Below are 17173 nucleotides of genomic sequence, written 5' to 3'. Positions count from 1 at the left end.
AGGATGAGGACAGGCACGCGACCAGCACAGTAATCCTCACTGCTGGCATAATGAAATGGCCAAAACGACAGATCAGCACACACACATACACACACTCAGTGGACTGATTTTCCTCTGAGCTGAGTCAGAGAGCAAGTCAGTGCACCTGTGGTCATGTCAGTGTGTGTGTGCGTGTATATGTGTGTATGGGGTGGGGGTAATGACTAAGACTGAGAGTAATGGTAGCGAGCAAAGTGGGTTTGAAACATTGCAGTTGTCAGTTGAAATAGACAGGACAGGCGAGGAAAATAGAAACTTTCCGCGTAGTTATGAGTGATTGAATGACAAACAGTTTTAAGGCGAGAAACCCCTTGAGAATCCACCAGACACCAAATGTCAGATGTGCATTTTAAATGAGCTAAAGTAGAAGGGCTAAATGAGTAGTGAGATGTTCATTAATCGGGGGCGGGTCTGGAAACATGTGAATGAGGGGGCCACATTGGGGTGAAGTTTTAAGCGGGGTGAGGAGGTGTTTGTAAAATTAGTTAGGAGTTGAGAATATTGTCACGTGAAGTCAATTCCTCATTTTCTGCTAACTGCTAAGACCCACTTCAACTGACATAACAATATTATCTCTTATTCCCACAGGTGTTGTTGGGTATGTTTGTTTTTGTTACCTTGTTGGCAACAAATAAAAAGTGTCCCCAACTTTTTCTTTTCAGTGTGCCAAATACCATTGCTGATGGTTGGTGAGTTTTAAGAGGATACAGAGAGTAGTGTTGTGTCAGTATGCTGGGTGGTGTAGACTAAGCATCGTTAACTCATGAGAGTGAATGGGGCTCCCTTCAAATGGCTGAAAATTGCGAGTAGGTATAGCTGCAGCTGGAGCAGCCATGTAACCTTCCCACCAGCCAGTGCAGCCAGGGATGCACAGATTTGTACACTGGTGAGACAAAACAAGCACATGGCACAGCACAGGATAGCCAGCTCATCAGGTCAAGCCTCAGCTGTCCACTCACATCTAAAGGAGAAGGGACAGCAATGTACACATCTTGGCTGGGGAAGAAAGATGGTTTGAAAGAGGTGTAAAAGAAGCCATCTACATCAAACTGGAATGACCATCGTTAAACAGAGAAGGTGGCCTCCAACACCACTTATCATACACCTAAAATGTAGTCTTGGGACCCCTCCCCAGACAACTTTACACCCATTCACACCTGGACGCATCTAACACTAACTACAGCTACACAGAGTTTAAAGCCGGAGACTCCGCACCAGTCATTTAGAAGAAGCCTCTTGGATGAGAGGTGAAACGTCTTCAAGAAACACAAACAAGTCAAGTTGCCTACGATATAGCACTTCAGATTACCATGACCTGGATGACTGAGAATCTTCTCCGACACTAGTTACATAACTTGCCTGCCTTAACCTACGCATCCGTCCAGTTAGCAATTAACTAGCTATGAAGTATCAGGTTGAAAGAGAGGTGGTTATGGTTAGAGTAAAGGTAATGGGAAGGATAACATCTTGCTACCTGTAAAGTGAATCACGTCTACATGTATAATGGATTATAACTGGATTATTGCTATATTTGGCCCCGTATTTGTTCACTGTGTCGAGGTGTGACACGGTTCAGATAATCATCATGATGGTGGGTTTGTCTTGTCCAGGTAGTGGGCGCAGTTTGTAGGGGCAGTTGTGTATGCTACAAATGGATTGTGTCTCTTGCTATACATGTCTTCAAAAATGAGGTGCCAGAAACTGCAGTTCTTTAAAGGTCCACTTGAGGCTGGCTCCAGAAGTCAGTCAATCCTCATAAACCCCCATAATATAATGTTCAGCTTTAGAGCAGATATTAACATTTTTACAGCCTGGTGCAAAAAACAGTTTTGGTCTCTATAGTTAATTTAACCATTTGTGACAACTGCGTAGGTGGTGAATTTTTATATACTTCACCTGTTTATGTTTGATTGAGGCTTAAAGTTACGCATTATTAAGGGCAAGCTGCTTTGAATGACAAGCTGCCTGATGACAGTGTCCTTGCCTTCTCATTCACATCCACCTCTGACTGCTCCACAGCTCCGGGCTTCTTGTCCAAATTTGGTCACACCCGGCTCCAAAAAACCAAGATGGCAACGGTCTACAAAGTAATGGGTGATGTCATGGTAGCTACGTCCATTATTGTTACAGTCTATAGGCGTTTCTCAATACCAAGTATGCCAAGTTCAGACTTGCACATTTGGGAGTCTGGGCTCGGCAAGTCCCAAGGACGGCTGCCATTGCTGCTGGTCTGTGAGAAAGGCATTCTGGGATAGCTGGCTGTCAAAAGTCCACACAAGTCACCTCCCAATGCATCCCTGATGGAATGGGCAGAGCACGTTCACATCCAGGCATTTGGACTGTACTTGGCTGGATGCAGACTTTGAATTGGAACATTTCACAAGTCTGCAAGAACACAAGTACAGGCAAGAGCGCAGATTGAGAAATGCCTAGAGTCTCTCTGTCTCTCAGTGCGGGTTGGATGACACTTTATTTTGAAATACAGTGACTTTCCGGCACAAAGCTTAAATTCTGAAGTACCGTTTCCTGCTGTAGAGTGACTAACGTACATCTACTTGAAAGAGACACCAAACTAGCTCGACTACATGGCCAAACCAAAGTATAACACTGAATGTATTAAAATGTGCGGACCCTGAACCAAGAAGACATCCAGTCCTCCTGGGTGGGACCAGTTGGGAACCACTGTGTTAGGCTACATAAATAACTGGTTACTTTTACAAATCACAGACGCTGTGGGTTAAAGATCTGACATGTCTTGTGTCTGCTTTGCACTGCCCTGCACTTTGTGTATCTGTGACATCTGTAAAATTACTGTTTTTTTCTTTTAACCAGTTTATGTATTTTGCAAAAAGTGAAAAAATATAAAATAAACAGAATAAAAAAAGAAAGTTAAATGCAAAAATAATATTTAAAAATACAAAAGACAATAATGTACATTTTACTTTTAAACCTATAAATAATCTGGAAGTTGTATCCTTCATATTTCGTTTTTATAATCTAATTATTTACACATATTACTTGTGTGTGACAAATAAACATTTGAATCTTGAATAAGTGTTATTTATTTTTGATTCATAGTTTTTTGTAGATCCATCAATCAAATCAAATAAATGTTTCATGTAAAAAAGCTCTGTCTTGACACAACACGCATATAATTCTCCTATGATACAATAGCCTACACAGTTTTCTGTTATTTCGGTGACTGTTCTCTTTGCCAACACGTGGTGGTTTTCTGGAAGGGATGAAAACATCACATAAAATCACTGTTGCCATAACAACGGCACTGTGTTTCTCTCTCTCCTCCTCCTCTTCTTTCTCCATCCCTCTGCTGCAATGCATCACACCCTCTCTCCTCCTCCTCCTCCTCCTCCTCCTCCTGCATGCACCTCCCTCCCCCAGCCTTCACCCATCCCAAAGACTGATTAGCGCGGCATCCTTCCACTGACACACCATGTAATTTGTGGAGATTACTGATTTTTTTTCCCCCTGTGTTTGTGTGTTTCTCTTCCGCTTTTCTTCATTTTGACGTGTCGGTCAGCATCCATGCGGCTCTCCAAAAGACATCTCCCACCGCGCGTCTCTCCTTGAAGGCAATAAGAGGAAGAAGTAGGAGATTTTTGTCTTTTTTTTCCTGTGTCGTGCTTCCATGGTCCCCGGTGTGACAGCAGAGAGACTTCCAGCATCTGACTGCCTGACGCGGGATGGAAGCCGTCCACCTCTGACCCATCAATAGGACGAGACGTTTCAAGGATACCAGTGAGGGAAAAGAGCATTGTTTTATTTAAAGGCGACAGGTAAAGGACGCTGCGCTCGGCTGTGCTGCATTTATAGGATTTTTTTTTAAAGAGGACAGACGTGATTTTATGCATTGTGAGCAAATTCCAGACGAGATGATTGTAGTTTCTTTTATGTTAACCCTAAAACACAAGAACTCCCCGTAATTCACAGCCACACTGCTGGAATGCACAAGAGAAATAGCGCACTTTTTTTTTAGCCCCCAAAGACGCACAGATGGGCGGGCAGCGGCGTAAATAAACCCCCTCTTAGCTGTTCAATGCATGCCTTTCAATCCGCCTTCAGACTGGAGTCATGTGCTGGTGACCCATCTGAGCACCAGAGCCACCTGCGCTGTTGCATTCAAGCCTGCCTGAGCGCCACGCGCAGACAGCAGCTAAACAAACCACATGGCTTCACTGATGTGTACAAAGAGCGGATGATTTCACTTGAATAAGTCAGGAGTAAACAGACTCTGCCCTAGATCACTGCCTAGAGCTTTATTTTAAAGAGATATGTAGTTGTGCAACTGCAATTTGGACTGCAAGAGGAAAGCAATAACACTGATATGAGGCAATAACAATTTAAAAAAAAGTGGTAATTATATTTTGTTCCAAAGCCAAAGAGAGGTGGGAATAAGCGAGAGGATACTTCACACTGCTTCCATTTGCATTTTCACTCAGACTGTGGCTCTATCAAACGTCAACCCTCCTTGCTCACACACGAGGGAAAAGTGCAGCTAAATGTTTCCTGTCGAAGGCATTCATGCATGCAGCATTTTAATAGACTTCTGAACTGCACAATCACTCTGTAACTCTCCATTGCACGACTCTTTCACAGGCTGCGTCTTCCATTTTCAGCACAAATTCCTCAGCATCACCCCTCAAGATATCTGTCTTCCGGTAGCTTTTATGGTTAATCACTGACGGTGCCATTCACCCACCAGTCTGTGTGTCAGCATACCCACATTATTTGGTGCACGCACATTCTCATTGTGGAGCTAAACAGGCTTACGGGTGTGCCACAGAGTATAAATAGTTGAACAAAGGTCCTTTTGGAGCTGACAAGGGGCCGAAACCTGAGACTCAGAGTGATTCCTCCCTCTGGTAACTCTATACGCTCACACGCCAAGAGGCTGGAGAAACTCTCCAGCTCAACAGAGTGATTTAGATCCAGAGAGGGTAAAGGGACGAGGCAGCGAGCAGGGCACACACTGCTGCTGTCAGGTTTCTCAGGTGCTTAAGAAGACCAGATCAGCAAGAAGACCCACCCACCCCTCCTTCCAGCAATTGTATGAGCTGAAAAAAAGGAGGAGAAGAAGAAGACACCAGGGCGGACCACACCCAGAGTCCCACCAGCCTCAAGACAGAGTCCCCTCCTCTCACCTCCCAGACTCTTGATCACAGTCTGGACATCTTTTGGGCATCTTAGAGGTCATCATCCCTCCGCTGGAGTAGCTGTTGTAGGCTAGATCTGTCTGGTGTCTCCCATTCTGAGGTGTGTGAGTGTGTGTGTGTGTGAGTGTGTGTTTTGACGCCGTTGAGAGCCGCCAGCGGTCTTCTTTTTCCTGTCAGGATGTCTGCAGTACAAGAGCTGCTGCTGCTGCTGGTACCTCTGGCCCTCCTGGTGCTTCAAGGTGAGTGAGCAGCGGTTGTGTTGCCATGGTGACGCCGCAACGGCAACACCTTGGCATGCACACGAGCCACCATCCAATCCCTCCCCTCCATTCATTGACTGTGCAGCTTGTGACTGTTGTTGAGGTGTTTCCTGTTGTCCGGTGATGCCCCCTCTAATCTAACGCTGTCTGCTCTGTTTGTAGGCAATGTTTACGGGGTTTTCTCCAGTGTGTGTGTGTGTGTGTGTGTGTTGGTGTGTGCTCAGATGCAGATGTGTGAGTGAGTGTTTCATCATTGGGCTGGATTGATTGCTAATAGCCCAGCTGTTCAGGTCTTGTTTTCTCAGAGTAATGAGATGAGGCCATGTGGCAGTGTTAAAATGGAGGACACACATGCATACAGATACTGCTGCGCTGTGTATTCAAAGGTCTAGAACAATCTAAATCATTCATTTCTCCCTGTGTGTTACAATGGGGCATTTATGTCTATGCATGTGTGTGAGTGAGTGTGTGTTTGCAGATCAGAGCTCCAACTAAGGATTATTTTCATTATCTATTAATATCCCAGTGTCGTTCTCAAAGAAACAGCTTTATAGTTAGTTTATAGAATGACATTAAACAGTGAAAAGTGCATGCCACAACTTAAAGACATCCGACCAACTGTTTCACTTAACAGTGTTAGAAAACAAAGAAAAAGCAGCAAGAATGTTTGGCATCTTTGCTTGAAAAGTTGCTTTCAGTTGATAATCAGAACAGTTGCGGATTGATTTACTGTCACATGACTTATTGATTAATCGACAAATTGTGCAGCACTACGTCAGGCAAATGGACGTTTCCAGTCAATGTAGCAATTGCAGCACAAGTGATGAATTGTTCTTTCAAAAATTCTCGTTAAAGAAACAATCGTAAGATTTAGTGGCATAAAGCGATGATGTTTGCAGATTACAACCAGCTGAAACGTGTCCTGGTCTCCTGGTTGAAACAGGTGCTGAAGCACTGAATAAATAAGTTTCACTTTATCGGCAGAGGTCTCCTCCTCTCCAAAACAAACAGACCCAGTGATTTAAACCGGTAAACACACTGAGTAAAGCAGTTGCATATTAAAAAAAATCAGTGTTTCTTTGATGTGGTTTGGTATGTCAGAGACAGGCTGCCAGCCCAGCACCTGCTTGTATGTGCTCAACTTATTTCCCTGATAATTTAACATCTAGACGTTCAGGAGGTTTTGACTTGGAGTTGAATTATCCAGAGATGGTCTCTTCTCCAAATGGACCTGGTAATTAAAACATTCATCCCAGAGGAGCTGCTAACTACGGTGAAAGACACTAAAAGGTGAATGCCCCTATATAGAGCCATGTCTGGTTCGTCCGTTCTGGGCTTTAGTAGAGACATGGTGGTGCAACATGTAATGTAATGTAATGTACTTTATTTATATAGCACTTTACAACGACCACAGGTGAATCAAAGTGCTTCACAAGAGATTAAAAAACAATTAAAAACATAACACACAACAGATTCATGAATAAAAAACAACAAATAAAAGGATAAAACAATAAAATAAAATAAAATAAAATAAAATAAAATAGGAGTGTCATCACATTACTGAGTATTAAAAGCCATCCTAAATAAATAAGTTTTAAGTTTAGATTTGAAGAGGCTCAGGTCAGAGGCAAGACGTATGTCAGTGGGGAGTTTATTCCAGAGCCTGAGTGCAGCAACAGAAAAAGCTCAGTCACCCCAGTGTTTGTATTTAAACCTGGGGCTCTTCCAACAAGAGTTGGTTAGAGGACCTCAGAGCCCTGCCACACTCACGCACAGCTAGCATCTCAGATAAATAAGATGGGGCGAGGTCATTAAGAGCTTTAAAGACAAACATTAAAAGTTTGAAATCAATTCTAAAACGAACTGGAAGCCAGTGGAGGGAATAAAGGACAGGACTAATGTGCTCTCGTCTGTTAGTGTTAGTTAAAAGGCGGGCAGCTGCATTTTGCACATGTTGAAGGTGGCTAAGAGCAGACTGGGAGACGCCAATATATGGTGCATTGCAGTAGTCAAGTCTAGAACTAATAAAAGCATGAATAGCTTTTTCAAGGTCATGACAGCTTAAAATGTTTTAACTCTGGCTAAAAGACGTAGTTGGAAAAAGCTTGTCTTAACAACATTGTCAATTTGTTTATCAAATTTCAAATGGTTGTCAAAAATACCCCCAGATTTCTGACCGTAGAGCTACATGTAGAAGGCAAGGCGCCCAAGCTGGTCGTCCCAGTATCCCCAAACACAATGCACTCTGTCTTATCCTCATTTAAATGAAGAAAATTTTGAGTTAACCAATTCTTGATATCAACAATACAGTCAAGTGAGGAACTTAGTGCATTATTATCTTTTGGCTTCAATGGCAGATAGATTTGCAAGTCATCTGCATAGCAGTGAAAAGATAGATTGTATCTGGCTATAATTGACCCAAGTGGTAACATATATAATGAAAAAAGCATAGGACCAAGAATAGAACCCTGTGGGACCCCACACAACTGGGGCACTAGAGGAGGACAGGTCACCAAGCTTACAGAAAAGCTTCTATCAGATAAATAAGACATAAACCACTTAAGTGCAGTGCCATGAATGCCAAGATAGTGGTTCAGGTGTGATAGGAGGACTGTATGGTCAACCGTGTCAAAGGCTGCCGTGAGATCAAGCAGCACGAAGACAACGGGACACTTGGCCAGTTTGTAGGTTTCAGGGATTTGACTATATCAGCAAGGGAGGGAAGAGAGACCAGTTCAAACTGCTCAAACACAGCAGAATGAGCTGGGATAATCCCTATTACAGCTCTTGCTGGTTACTTGTCTAACAGAATCTACTTTGTCAACAAAAAAGTGAAGAAAGTTCTCACAAGTGGTAGTTGAGACATCAGTCACAGTGGAAGTAAATGGGTTTACAACAGAACTGATTGTATTAAATAGCACCCTGGGACAATGACTGCTGGTGGAAATAATATCAGAGAGATACTGAGATTTTCGCCTCTGGCTCGCCTATATCAGATACACAGATGTGATTGGTGCAGCTCGGCTCCTATGGCATGGGTAATGAGCATTATTACTGAGTGACTCGCTGAGCAAATTTAAATTGTGTTCTCGTGAGAATTCTGGATTTCCAGGGTAGTAGAAACTGGACAATACACAGAAAAGGTAGCAGAGGCAGACAGCCAGCCACACACAACGGCGCCATCTTGCCAGATGTAGATATAGACGGCTCATTCTAAGGTAGCAAAAACACAACAACTCTTATTTTCAGGTGACTACACACTAAAGAAAACATACCTATTCCATTTCTGCCAATATATCCCCCTAAATCCTACACACTGGAACTTTAAGACACTTGTCTTTTTCATTTGATGCAGTTCTCACTTAAGACCTTTTCCCACTAAACAAAAACAAATGCTAACACCTGGCTTTTGTATTTAAGGGGGAAAGTTATAATCGGTATTCACTTCCAGGTCAAATGACTCAGCAGTAGTCACGAGAATTTATTGACTCCAGCTCTGATCAGCTTAGATCGGCAGTGATGGAAATATGACACGCAGGTGGGCGCGCTAATTCTAGCCCCTTTACCAATGTGATGCAATGACCGGCCGCCACAAGCAGCGCTCAAACATCGTTCAACAATTTAGTCTGCACCAAGTTTAAGAGAAAGACTGAATAAGTCACAGATATAAAAAAGGAGTACCCACTGTAAAATTTTCCCTGGGCTCCGTGCTGCTTTCACTTACCCTGTTTTCTAGGCTGTCCATGACATAAAACTTGATACGCAAGAAAAAAGCCCCCACAAAAACAAAGGCATACTACTGCAGAGCCTTGTTTATGGATATGGTCTAATGCCAATGGGAAAGCAGTCTATCGCCTGGTGGGAAAAGAAAATCAATTCTACTGCATGTGCTACCTATACATTACCGCTGGCCAAAACTAAACAACTTGTATCATGAACTAAAAGAGAAGAATGTTTCTTTAAATTTGTGCCCTCAACCTTTCCACTCCCCCTGCTGGTGTCTGTATTATTTGAGATATCACGACTCAATTTCCCACCTTCACAAGAAGCCATTTACCGCCACTTACTATTTTACAGCATGAAAAACACCTTCCGCTGAGATGAAAATAGCCCCAGCTACATAATCCATCACCTTTAAGTTACTGTCAGTCTCCTCACACCCACAGGAAGAGGAGCAATGCCGCAAAGAAATAATCTTTAACAACCCTGTCTTAGGAAATTTACGGCATCTCTTTATTTATGGCCTCTTGGTTTATCTGGAAAGATAAATAAATGTAAAATGATCAATTGCATGCACTGGCAGGCAATTTAAACAGCTTTTAGAGGTTAGTTATGGCTACAGCTGTGCAAAAACAGTTTTGACTTTAAATGCTTTTTAACTTTATTTTTGTGCAAACCGGACTCAAGTTTAAAAAACAGTATTTTGAGCATTTTTAATATGTTCCCCTTTTTTTTACTTGGCATGTTGTTGTTACAGATAATCTCATTTTAAGCACTGAGATTTAAAATTGAGCACAAAAAGGAAGAAATGCAGTAAAAGAGAGATTAACTGAGCACTTATCACAGTCAGCCAGCTGCTCTTTGTCTTGCACTCAGTCACGGACAACAATACTACAAACCACACATGCACAAGCCAGCACAGCTTCATAATCTAAAAGAATAGAATAATTATAGTAATGCTGTGGCATGAAGTGGCAGTTTTTCCAGGATATAAAGTTGAAACAGGCTGCACAAAAGTGAGCCGTGGAAGCTGATGAGTGAACAGAGAAGTGACGCTTGGCAAAAAGTAAGAAGGTTACACAACCTTGATTGACAGAAACAGGCAGTTTGAATGAGGAGCCGGCGGGTTAGTTAAGGACTGAAGCGAGTGAGCACATCTGGAGCCGGGCGCAGTGAGGATGAGGATATAAGACGAGACAGGAAATTGGATGGAACCTCCCAAAACAAGAGGAGAGGAACAGACTGAGGCTGATAAAAAAAAAAAGCAGCTCGTGCTCTTTTTTTATTTTGACATGTGCATTTGCATGTGCTAAAAAACTGAGATGGTGTTCAAGGAGTTTTGGGGGGCTGGTGAATCTAGGAGGGAAAAAACATGCATATCACAACAGTTTTAACAAGTATGATGATCTCAAGCTCCACCCACGCTCTATCACAATAGGCTTCATCTAAGTTTGGCAACAGCTGCAGAGGGGAATTACAATCAGAAAAAGGAGAAATAAAGGGACAGCTTGCCTAAAAATACAGGAAAACATTTCCAGGTTGTCAAGTGCTGATGCTTTGTCACGCCCCTCAGGGTGTGATAACAACACACAGGGCACATAATGACGTTTAGTCATGGACTTTGGTACCCTTGGTGCGTTGGTTGTTGACGTTCTGGGACAATATGTCAAGTTCTGCCTGTTACATGCATTGTCTTCTTTCAAAATACACTTCTGTTTTCACAGGAAATTTAACATTTACATACATATACGGATAAAAGGGAAATGGTGGATGTAGTGTAGCAGTTCAAGCGAGACCCGACCATAATTCTCTGTCCTAATATCATGAGTATTTATTGGTCAAACAGACCACCACTGTCTGCGACGCTCCATTAAAAGATACATGATCAGGACCTCCTCCACTGTTGCCTTGTTCGTTGTTGACTTTGCCCTCTAGTGCCTGCATACCATGCATGGAAGAATGTCGGCAGCAACAGAACATTTGAAATAAACAGATCTATTTTCGTACATTTGAAGGGAATATAAATGAGCCCCTTGTTGAAAGCCCAGTGTGTCACCCCAACACACTTAAGGGGGCCTTTGGCATTGATATCACAAGTCAAGGGGCTTGACAAAGCATCGGTACTTAACCATCTGGGAATGAGAACAGGCTTGTAGCTCACACTAATGTAGTGAACTTTAATTTTTATGATGCTCAAAGTGCCAAAAGGCTTCTCTCTTTCCAAACACGACACGATTGTTCACAAGTATGAACAGTAAATGGAGTTGTTTGTCCTTGCTTTCAAGCCAGACCAGAACCTCATAAAACCTAATGCATCGGACGGCTACCTTAACTAATGCATGCAGCAGAGAGACTCTCTCGGAGCACGGAGCCATTTAGTCTGCAAATGGCTCAAGTGCGGACTTATGGTCAAAGCAGATCACTGTCAGCAGGATGTTTGAACAACCACACCATCTTCTCCGCCCTGAGCCATTTGGATTCACGTCCATTCCATCACTCCACTCCAACCACTGCTGCTGCACAAAATGGCAATCACATTACAGAGAAGCTCGACATCAATTTAAGTGGCTGTGGGATAAACTAAACTAATTATAACTACTCAAGGGATGCACTGGAGCACATTCTTGAAAAATCCAAGTCTGATTTATGGGATGTGTTTTTGCTTGAGGAATTTTCAAGTAAAAATGTTGCTGTTTGTAGTTTTTCTGACTTAAAATAGAAAAATCACACATGACAATGAAGGATATTTGTTGTGAAAGCTTTTTTTTTTTAAACAATGAAGGCAAAAAATAATAATTCCCTGAACAACTCTTCCCTTAGAAGTTAAATAATTTAACATAATCTGCTCTCTTCAAGCTTTTTTGTGACAACTTAAGTCATCTCATATTCTGGCTGTGTGAGCTTTCAACCCTTGATAAAATATTATGTCATCAGGTTGTACAAGTCTGTTCTACAAAACATAGCTGCTACAACTCAGTATATAGGATGTCTGTATCTATATTTATCCCCTCGTACAAACAGCAAGCGTTGTAAACATGGAGCTCTTGATTGATGCACTCCATCTGAGCGGCCCTGCAGTCTGGACAAAAACAACAACAGCAACGATGTGATTCTAGAAACTATGCCGGTGGTTCACTTGCGCCTCATCTGCAGCTACTGTCAGACTCTGAAGCCTCATCGCAGTGTGAATATAATTCTGAAAAGGCTTTAAGTTGGATTCTATTTCAGACTTTTTTTATTGCGAGATCTGTTCTAACCCACAGATCTGGAGTGAGATACTGGGCCGCGACCTAATTTGCAGGCTGCATGTGTCCTGCTAACACACATGCACACACGCACACACACACACACACACACACACACACACACACCTGAGCCCTTGTTCATCCAGCTGTGTGACAGAGATCCGTAGTACCAGGGTTTCCTGTAGCTGCAGGAGGGGGGTGGGAGTCAAGGGAGTGAAGGGGCTTTGAAGGATGAGGTGTCCTTCCACACAGCTCGCTTTGTATTTGTAGAGCTGAGATCTTGTCGGCTTATCAATTATTATTGTTAACACCATCAAAATGATTATGTGTTTTTGCTTAGACATAAATAATTGCACTTAGAAACACACATAATAGCTTACAGCTTAATATGTTGTTGCAAGTGTCTTGTGTTTATTGGAATAAATACTTTGTTATTGACCTAATGAATACATGAACTTTTCAGCTAAAGTAATGTAAAATATACCATTTTCAAAATATTTTTTGTCCCTTTATTTCAGTTCATAAACATTCCTTACGCTGACCAATAAGCTGTAAAACATGTATACCAGGGATACTCAAAAATCCAAGTGTGAATCAAACTATTTTCATTGTGAATTAGACGATAGTCAGTGAGTCACCCGGCACTCTATCATATATAAACATGACATTTTTTGCCTTAAAGCTGTAGTTGGTAACTTTTACAAAAAAATTATAAAATATTTGCTGAAACTGTCGCTCTATTCACTCAGCCCTAAATGAGACAGATAATCTGTGGGTGAAAAAAACATATTCTTCTGACTATTCTATTGACTTGTAGTGCTTCTATTGCCCTTACCACATGTGAATGTAAACAGCCAATCAGAGCCGAGGAGTCTCTAACGCAGCTGTCAATCATGTCAGTCACTGATTGTGAACTGCAGTCAAACTATCAAACAAAGCAGCGTTGATCACATATGAATCAAGATCCTGTTACTGCGTTACTTATTTCTCACCTGCAATGTTTTCAGGAACATTTACTGTACTGTTTAGCTGTAAAATGAGAAAGTTGGTCCGGCTGGTGGGCGGTGCTTGGCGCTTTGGTCGACTGTGTCCTACATGCTGGCAGGGTCACAGTCACGAGCAGTGATTGACACGACTGACGGCTGCGTCAAGTTGCTGTTAGTGTGCCGCTGTCAACTGTAGCAAATGCCATTAGAGTAGGAAAATGTGGACTGACATCTGAATCTCATGTAGCTCTTTCAGAACATACTGACAGCTTCAGCAAATGTGAAACATGGTTATTTTCATAAGTGACTAACTGTAGTTTTAATACCAAATACTGTCCATTTTAGATGGACTGTGAAAGAATTTTAGAAAACCAAGTTTCCCAGATTTCCACCAACCCAGACAAATGCAAAAGATCCCTCTGACTATTAACAGACACCAAAACTGAACCTACTGTGTGAACATGCAGCCGTGCACGTTGCTTGTTTGTTGTGAATAACGCTGCAGAAAGTTAGATGACACACTGAAGGATCTGCAGCAAAAGCAAAATTAAGTATAACAATCACTCAAAAAATAAAAAAGCAGAAGGAGCTGATGGCCTGGAGACAGACCAGTAAGAGGAGAGACATGAGGCATACTCATACACTGAGGTAGGACTTCTTGGAACTCTGTGTGTGTGTGTGTGTGCTAGAGCCGCACAAGGGCAAAGAAGGACAAATGCACATTATGAATCAGGACACGCAGATAATTTTCTCAGTGTGTGTCGGGAGAGGTTTTTGAACAGTGTGTCATCTGTCTACTGCTGGTGGCAAAAATGCTAACTCATTTCCAGGTTTTTGCTCATTGTTGGAGCACTCTACATGCTGATTTTTCAAATATTGTGCAGTTTTAAAGCTGCACCACTGACTAAATCAAATGACTACATGCTCATGGTTAAGAAGCCTCAGAGAATTATCACCTGACTGCAGTTTCCATCAGAGCTATGAGGCATTCTAGCGCCTTTCAGTTCATTGTTTTGGTTGTGCAGCTTGCAGCTTCACTGTTATAGTTCCGCCTAACCACTCTAGCAACCATGTTGCTCCAGCAGGCAACTGTGCACTGTCTGCTCAGTGCCAAACAGCATAGAGACACAGTTAGCAACTATAGCTGGTAACCACTGAGGAGCATTTAGCAACTAAAGAGCAAGATATTTCCCTCATGGGCTGGTGGAGACCAAAAACAGAGCTAAAAGAGAGCACATTCGTCAGGCAGGAGCGTTGTAGTGAGGGGCAATGTGGGACTGATTAACCAGGGCCTCAGTGGGAGGGGGAAAGGGGGGTAACTTAGCTTTCTTTTGCATTTTTTTTATTTTTAAGTAATTAGTGCCAAAACTAGATTAAAATTGGCTGAAAGACTGAACATTGTATAAAAGAACAATGGAAACTCTCTGAGGCTCCTCTCACCCCTTAAATGCGCCAAATGGTTTAGTCCGCCCGCACTAGAATTCAAATGCAGCTAGAGCTCAGTGATTGATTCAAAAGTTGTCTAACAGAAACATGGATCAAGAGAGGAAGGGCAAGGGGCCCACAGTGGCCACAACTTAAAGGTGATTCTGTGTTTAGAGCTTGTTTCGTCGCCATGAAGTGATCAAAAACCTGTAACTGAAGTGGGTACTTTTAGTGACAAGTGCTTAAACTAGCACAGAGGTGTCCCCCAAGGTTCAATGCTTGATCCTCTCTCAAGATACGTAACTCCAAATGAATGCTGACATTCTGCATGTGAGCCATACCAACTTGCAAGATAATAGTTCGAATCTATGCAACTTTTATCCTGATGCACAGCTCGGCCACTAAACAGCCCAAAATACTAATTCATGGTGTGTTAGTGAGCCAGTATGCACCAGAGCCGAGGCACAATAAAACCACTATATGTCACCAACAAGTTAAATAGACTACTGAGTCAAGGGTTTTTTGAGAAAAGAATGAATGCATGCTTTGTGTTTTATCCTTCAAAACAGATTCAGATCCATGTTGAAGAACAAAATGTCACTGAACATGCAGTACTAAGAGCCTTTGTGCATGAATTGTAGAGAACTAAGAGAGAGAGAACAAAGATCTCAATCTACATCAAAACATGCAAACTGTAATGCTGGAGAATCAGAACTGCTGGTGGCACTACATTTCTCTCAAATGTATTTACTGTTGCAAATCAAAAGTATTTAAACATGATTTCCAGGAGACAAGACTGTATAACATAATCTTTAGTGTTTTTTTGTTTGTTTTTGTTGACTTATTTTTACATTTTTGCATTACGTATTTGTCGCAATAGAAAGAGAAAGCTAATTTTGGGAGAAAAAGAAAATGAAATGTGAAAGCTCTGAAGTTAGACTCTAATGTTCTCCACTTCTGCTGAGAGCTACTAAGAAGTCCTCACAACTTCTTATTTTTGACTCATTGAGGAAATTTTCAACATTTCTGTGTCATTTTTTTGTTCAGTAAATCACATTCTGGATGTCTTTTTTTTTGGACTCCAAAAAATAGAAATTGTGCTCTTTAACTAAAGCAGCAGCTGTTACCAAGAACACATGAGGACAGAAATTGACAGAAAAGCAGGTAGGGAGTCCTCAGGCTTGTTCTTTCCTGATAAACCAGTGTGCCATCACTCAGTCACGACAGCTTTGTTGTGTGAAATAAAACAGATGCTCTCAGAGCAGTGTGCTTCAATGGTCTACTTGTTCCAGTGGAAAGTTGCTTGCTTGGTGTCAGGGGAAATGTCATGGATGCTTGGCATTTCCCCAGGTTATGTATGCCTACGGTATATGTGTGTGTTTTTGTCTGTGGTAATCCAGTCATGGAAACAGATGTTGTCCTCCCTCGTCTCTTTTGCTGTCTCGCTTATCCAATTTTCCTTTCTCCCTTTCTCCCTCTGTCTTACGGCCAGCTCAGCAAATCACCTTGATCCTCTTTGTATTTCCTTTAGCTCCCAGCCACATGCTAAGATAGCAAACCTCAGTGGCTGGATGGTCTTTTGTGCAGCTAAAGCTACATGTCAGGTTGTTTTTTATTTTTTGCTTTGTAGGCCTCAGGGGTATACATCAGCTGATATGAGGGATTAAGCAGCCAACCCCCCGTCAGGGAAAAAAAAAACCTCCTAATCTGCAATTTCTGGAATATCCGTTGCATAATCCTGAACCTCAGTCCACAGATTACGCAATGGATTTGCATTTTTGATGCTTTGTGTGTCCTGCTGTTGTTGGTAAGAATCATTGCTGAGGCAGTTTGGTGACTCTGACCCTGTTTAGTCTGCACTTTGGATGTGCAGTTCCTTCTGTGTCGGCTTGCATCTAAGTCTCTCTCTCTAGCTGTCTTCTTAACTCGCTGTCTCAGCTTCGGACAGTCAGCAGCATCTCTGCCCACCTTGCACAATCTCGCCTCTCGCTGCGTCACCAACCTCCCTCGGGATTACTGCCTCACGCTGCCTGTGTGTGCTGCTGTTCCTGCTAGATTTGCATCTGTCTCTGTTCGTGTACATTCTTCCTGTCCTGCTATTGAAGTGTTCTCTTCTGTCTTCAGACATCCTCTTAATTTATGTCCCGCTGTCCGTCAAACATGTGCTTTGTTGTTGTAATGTGTCTCCTCTGTCTGTGTTCCAGGTCTCACCTCCTTTTCTCTGAGCAGTCGATATGCCAGTCATCTCAAACCCCTCTGTGTTTCTCTGCATGGGATGTCTTGCTCTTGTGTCTGTCTGGTGTCTCTTCCTGCCTGTCTTTCTATCT

The 17173-nt window shown here is 42.4% G+C and overlaps 1 protein-coding gene across 2 annotated transcripts in view; it reads left to right on the top strand.

Moving 5' to 3' along the window:
• Positions 1-3415: 3415 nt before the first annotated feature.
• Positions 3416-17173, top strand: part of scn1ba (sodium channel, voltage-gated, type I, beta a) — a 29078-nt gene continuing 15320 nt past the window's right edge. For both annotated transcript variants that reach the window (XM_049582526.1, XM_049582525.1), the window contains exon 1: positions 3416-5449. In XM_049582526.1, coding sequence (XP_049438483.1) covers positions 5389-5449 — 61 coding nt within the window. In that variant the 5' untranslated portion in view covers positions 3416-5388. The remainder of the gene's footprint in view (positions 5450-17173) is intronic.

This window comes from Epinephelus fuscoguttatus, linkage group LG8 (assembly GCF_011397635.1).
Source record: "Epinephelus fuscoguttatus linkage group LG8, E.fuscoguttatus.final_Chr_v1".
NCBI lineage: Eukaryota > Metazoa > Chordata > Actinopteri > Perciformes > Serranidae > Epinephelus > Epinephelus fuscoguttatus.
Note: the sequence above shows the minus strand (reverse complement) of the source record. Positions and strands in the feature narration are given on the sequence as shown.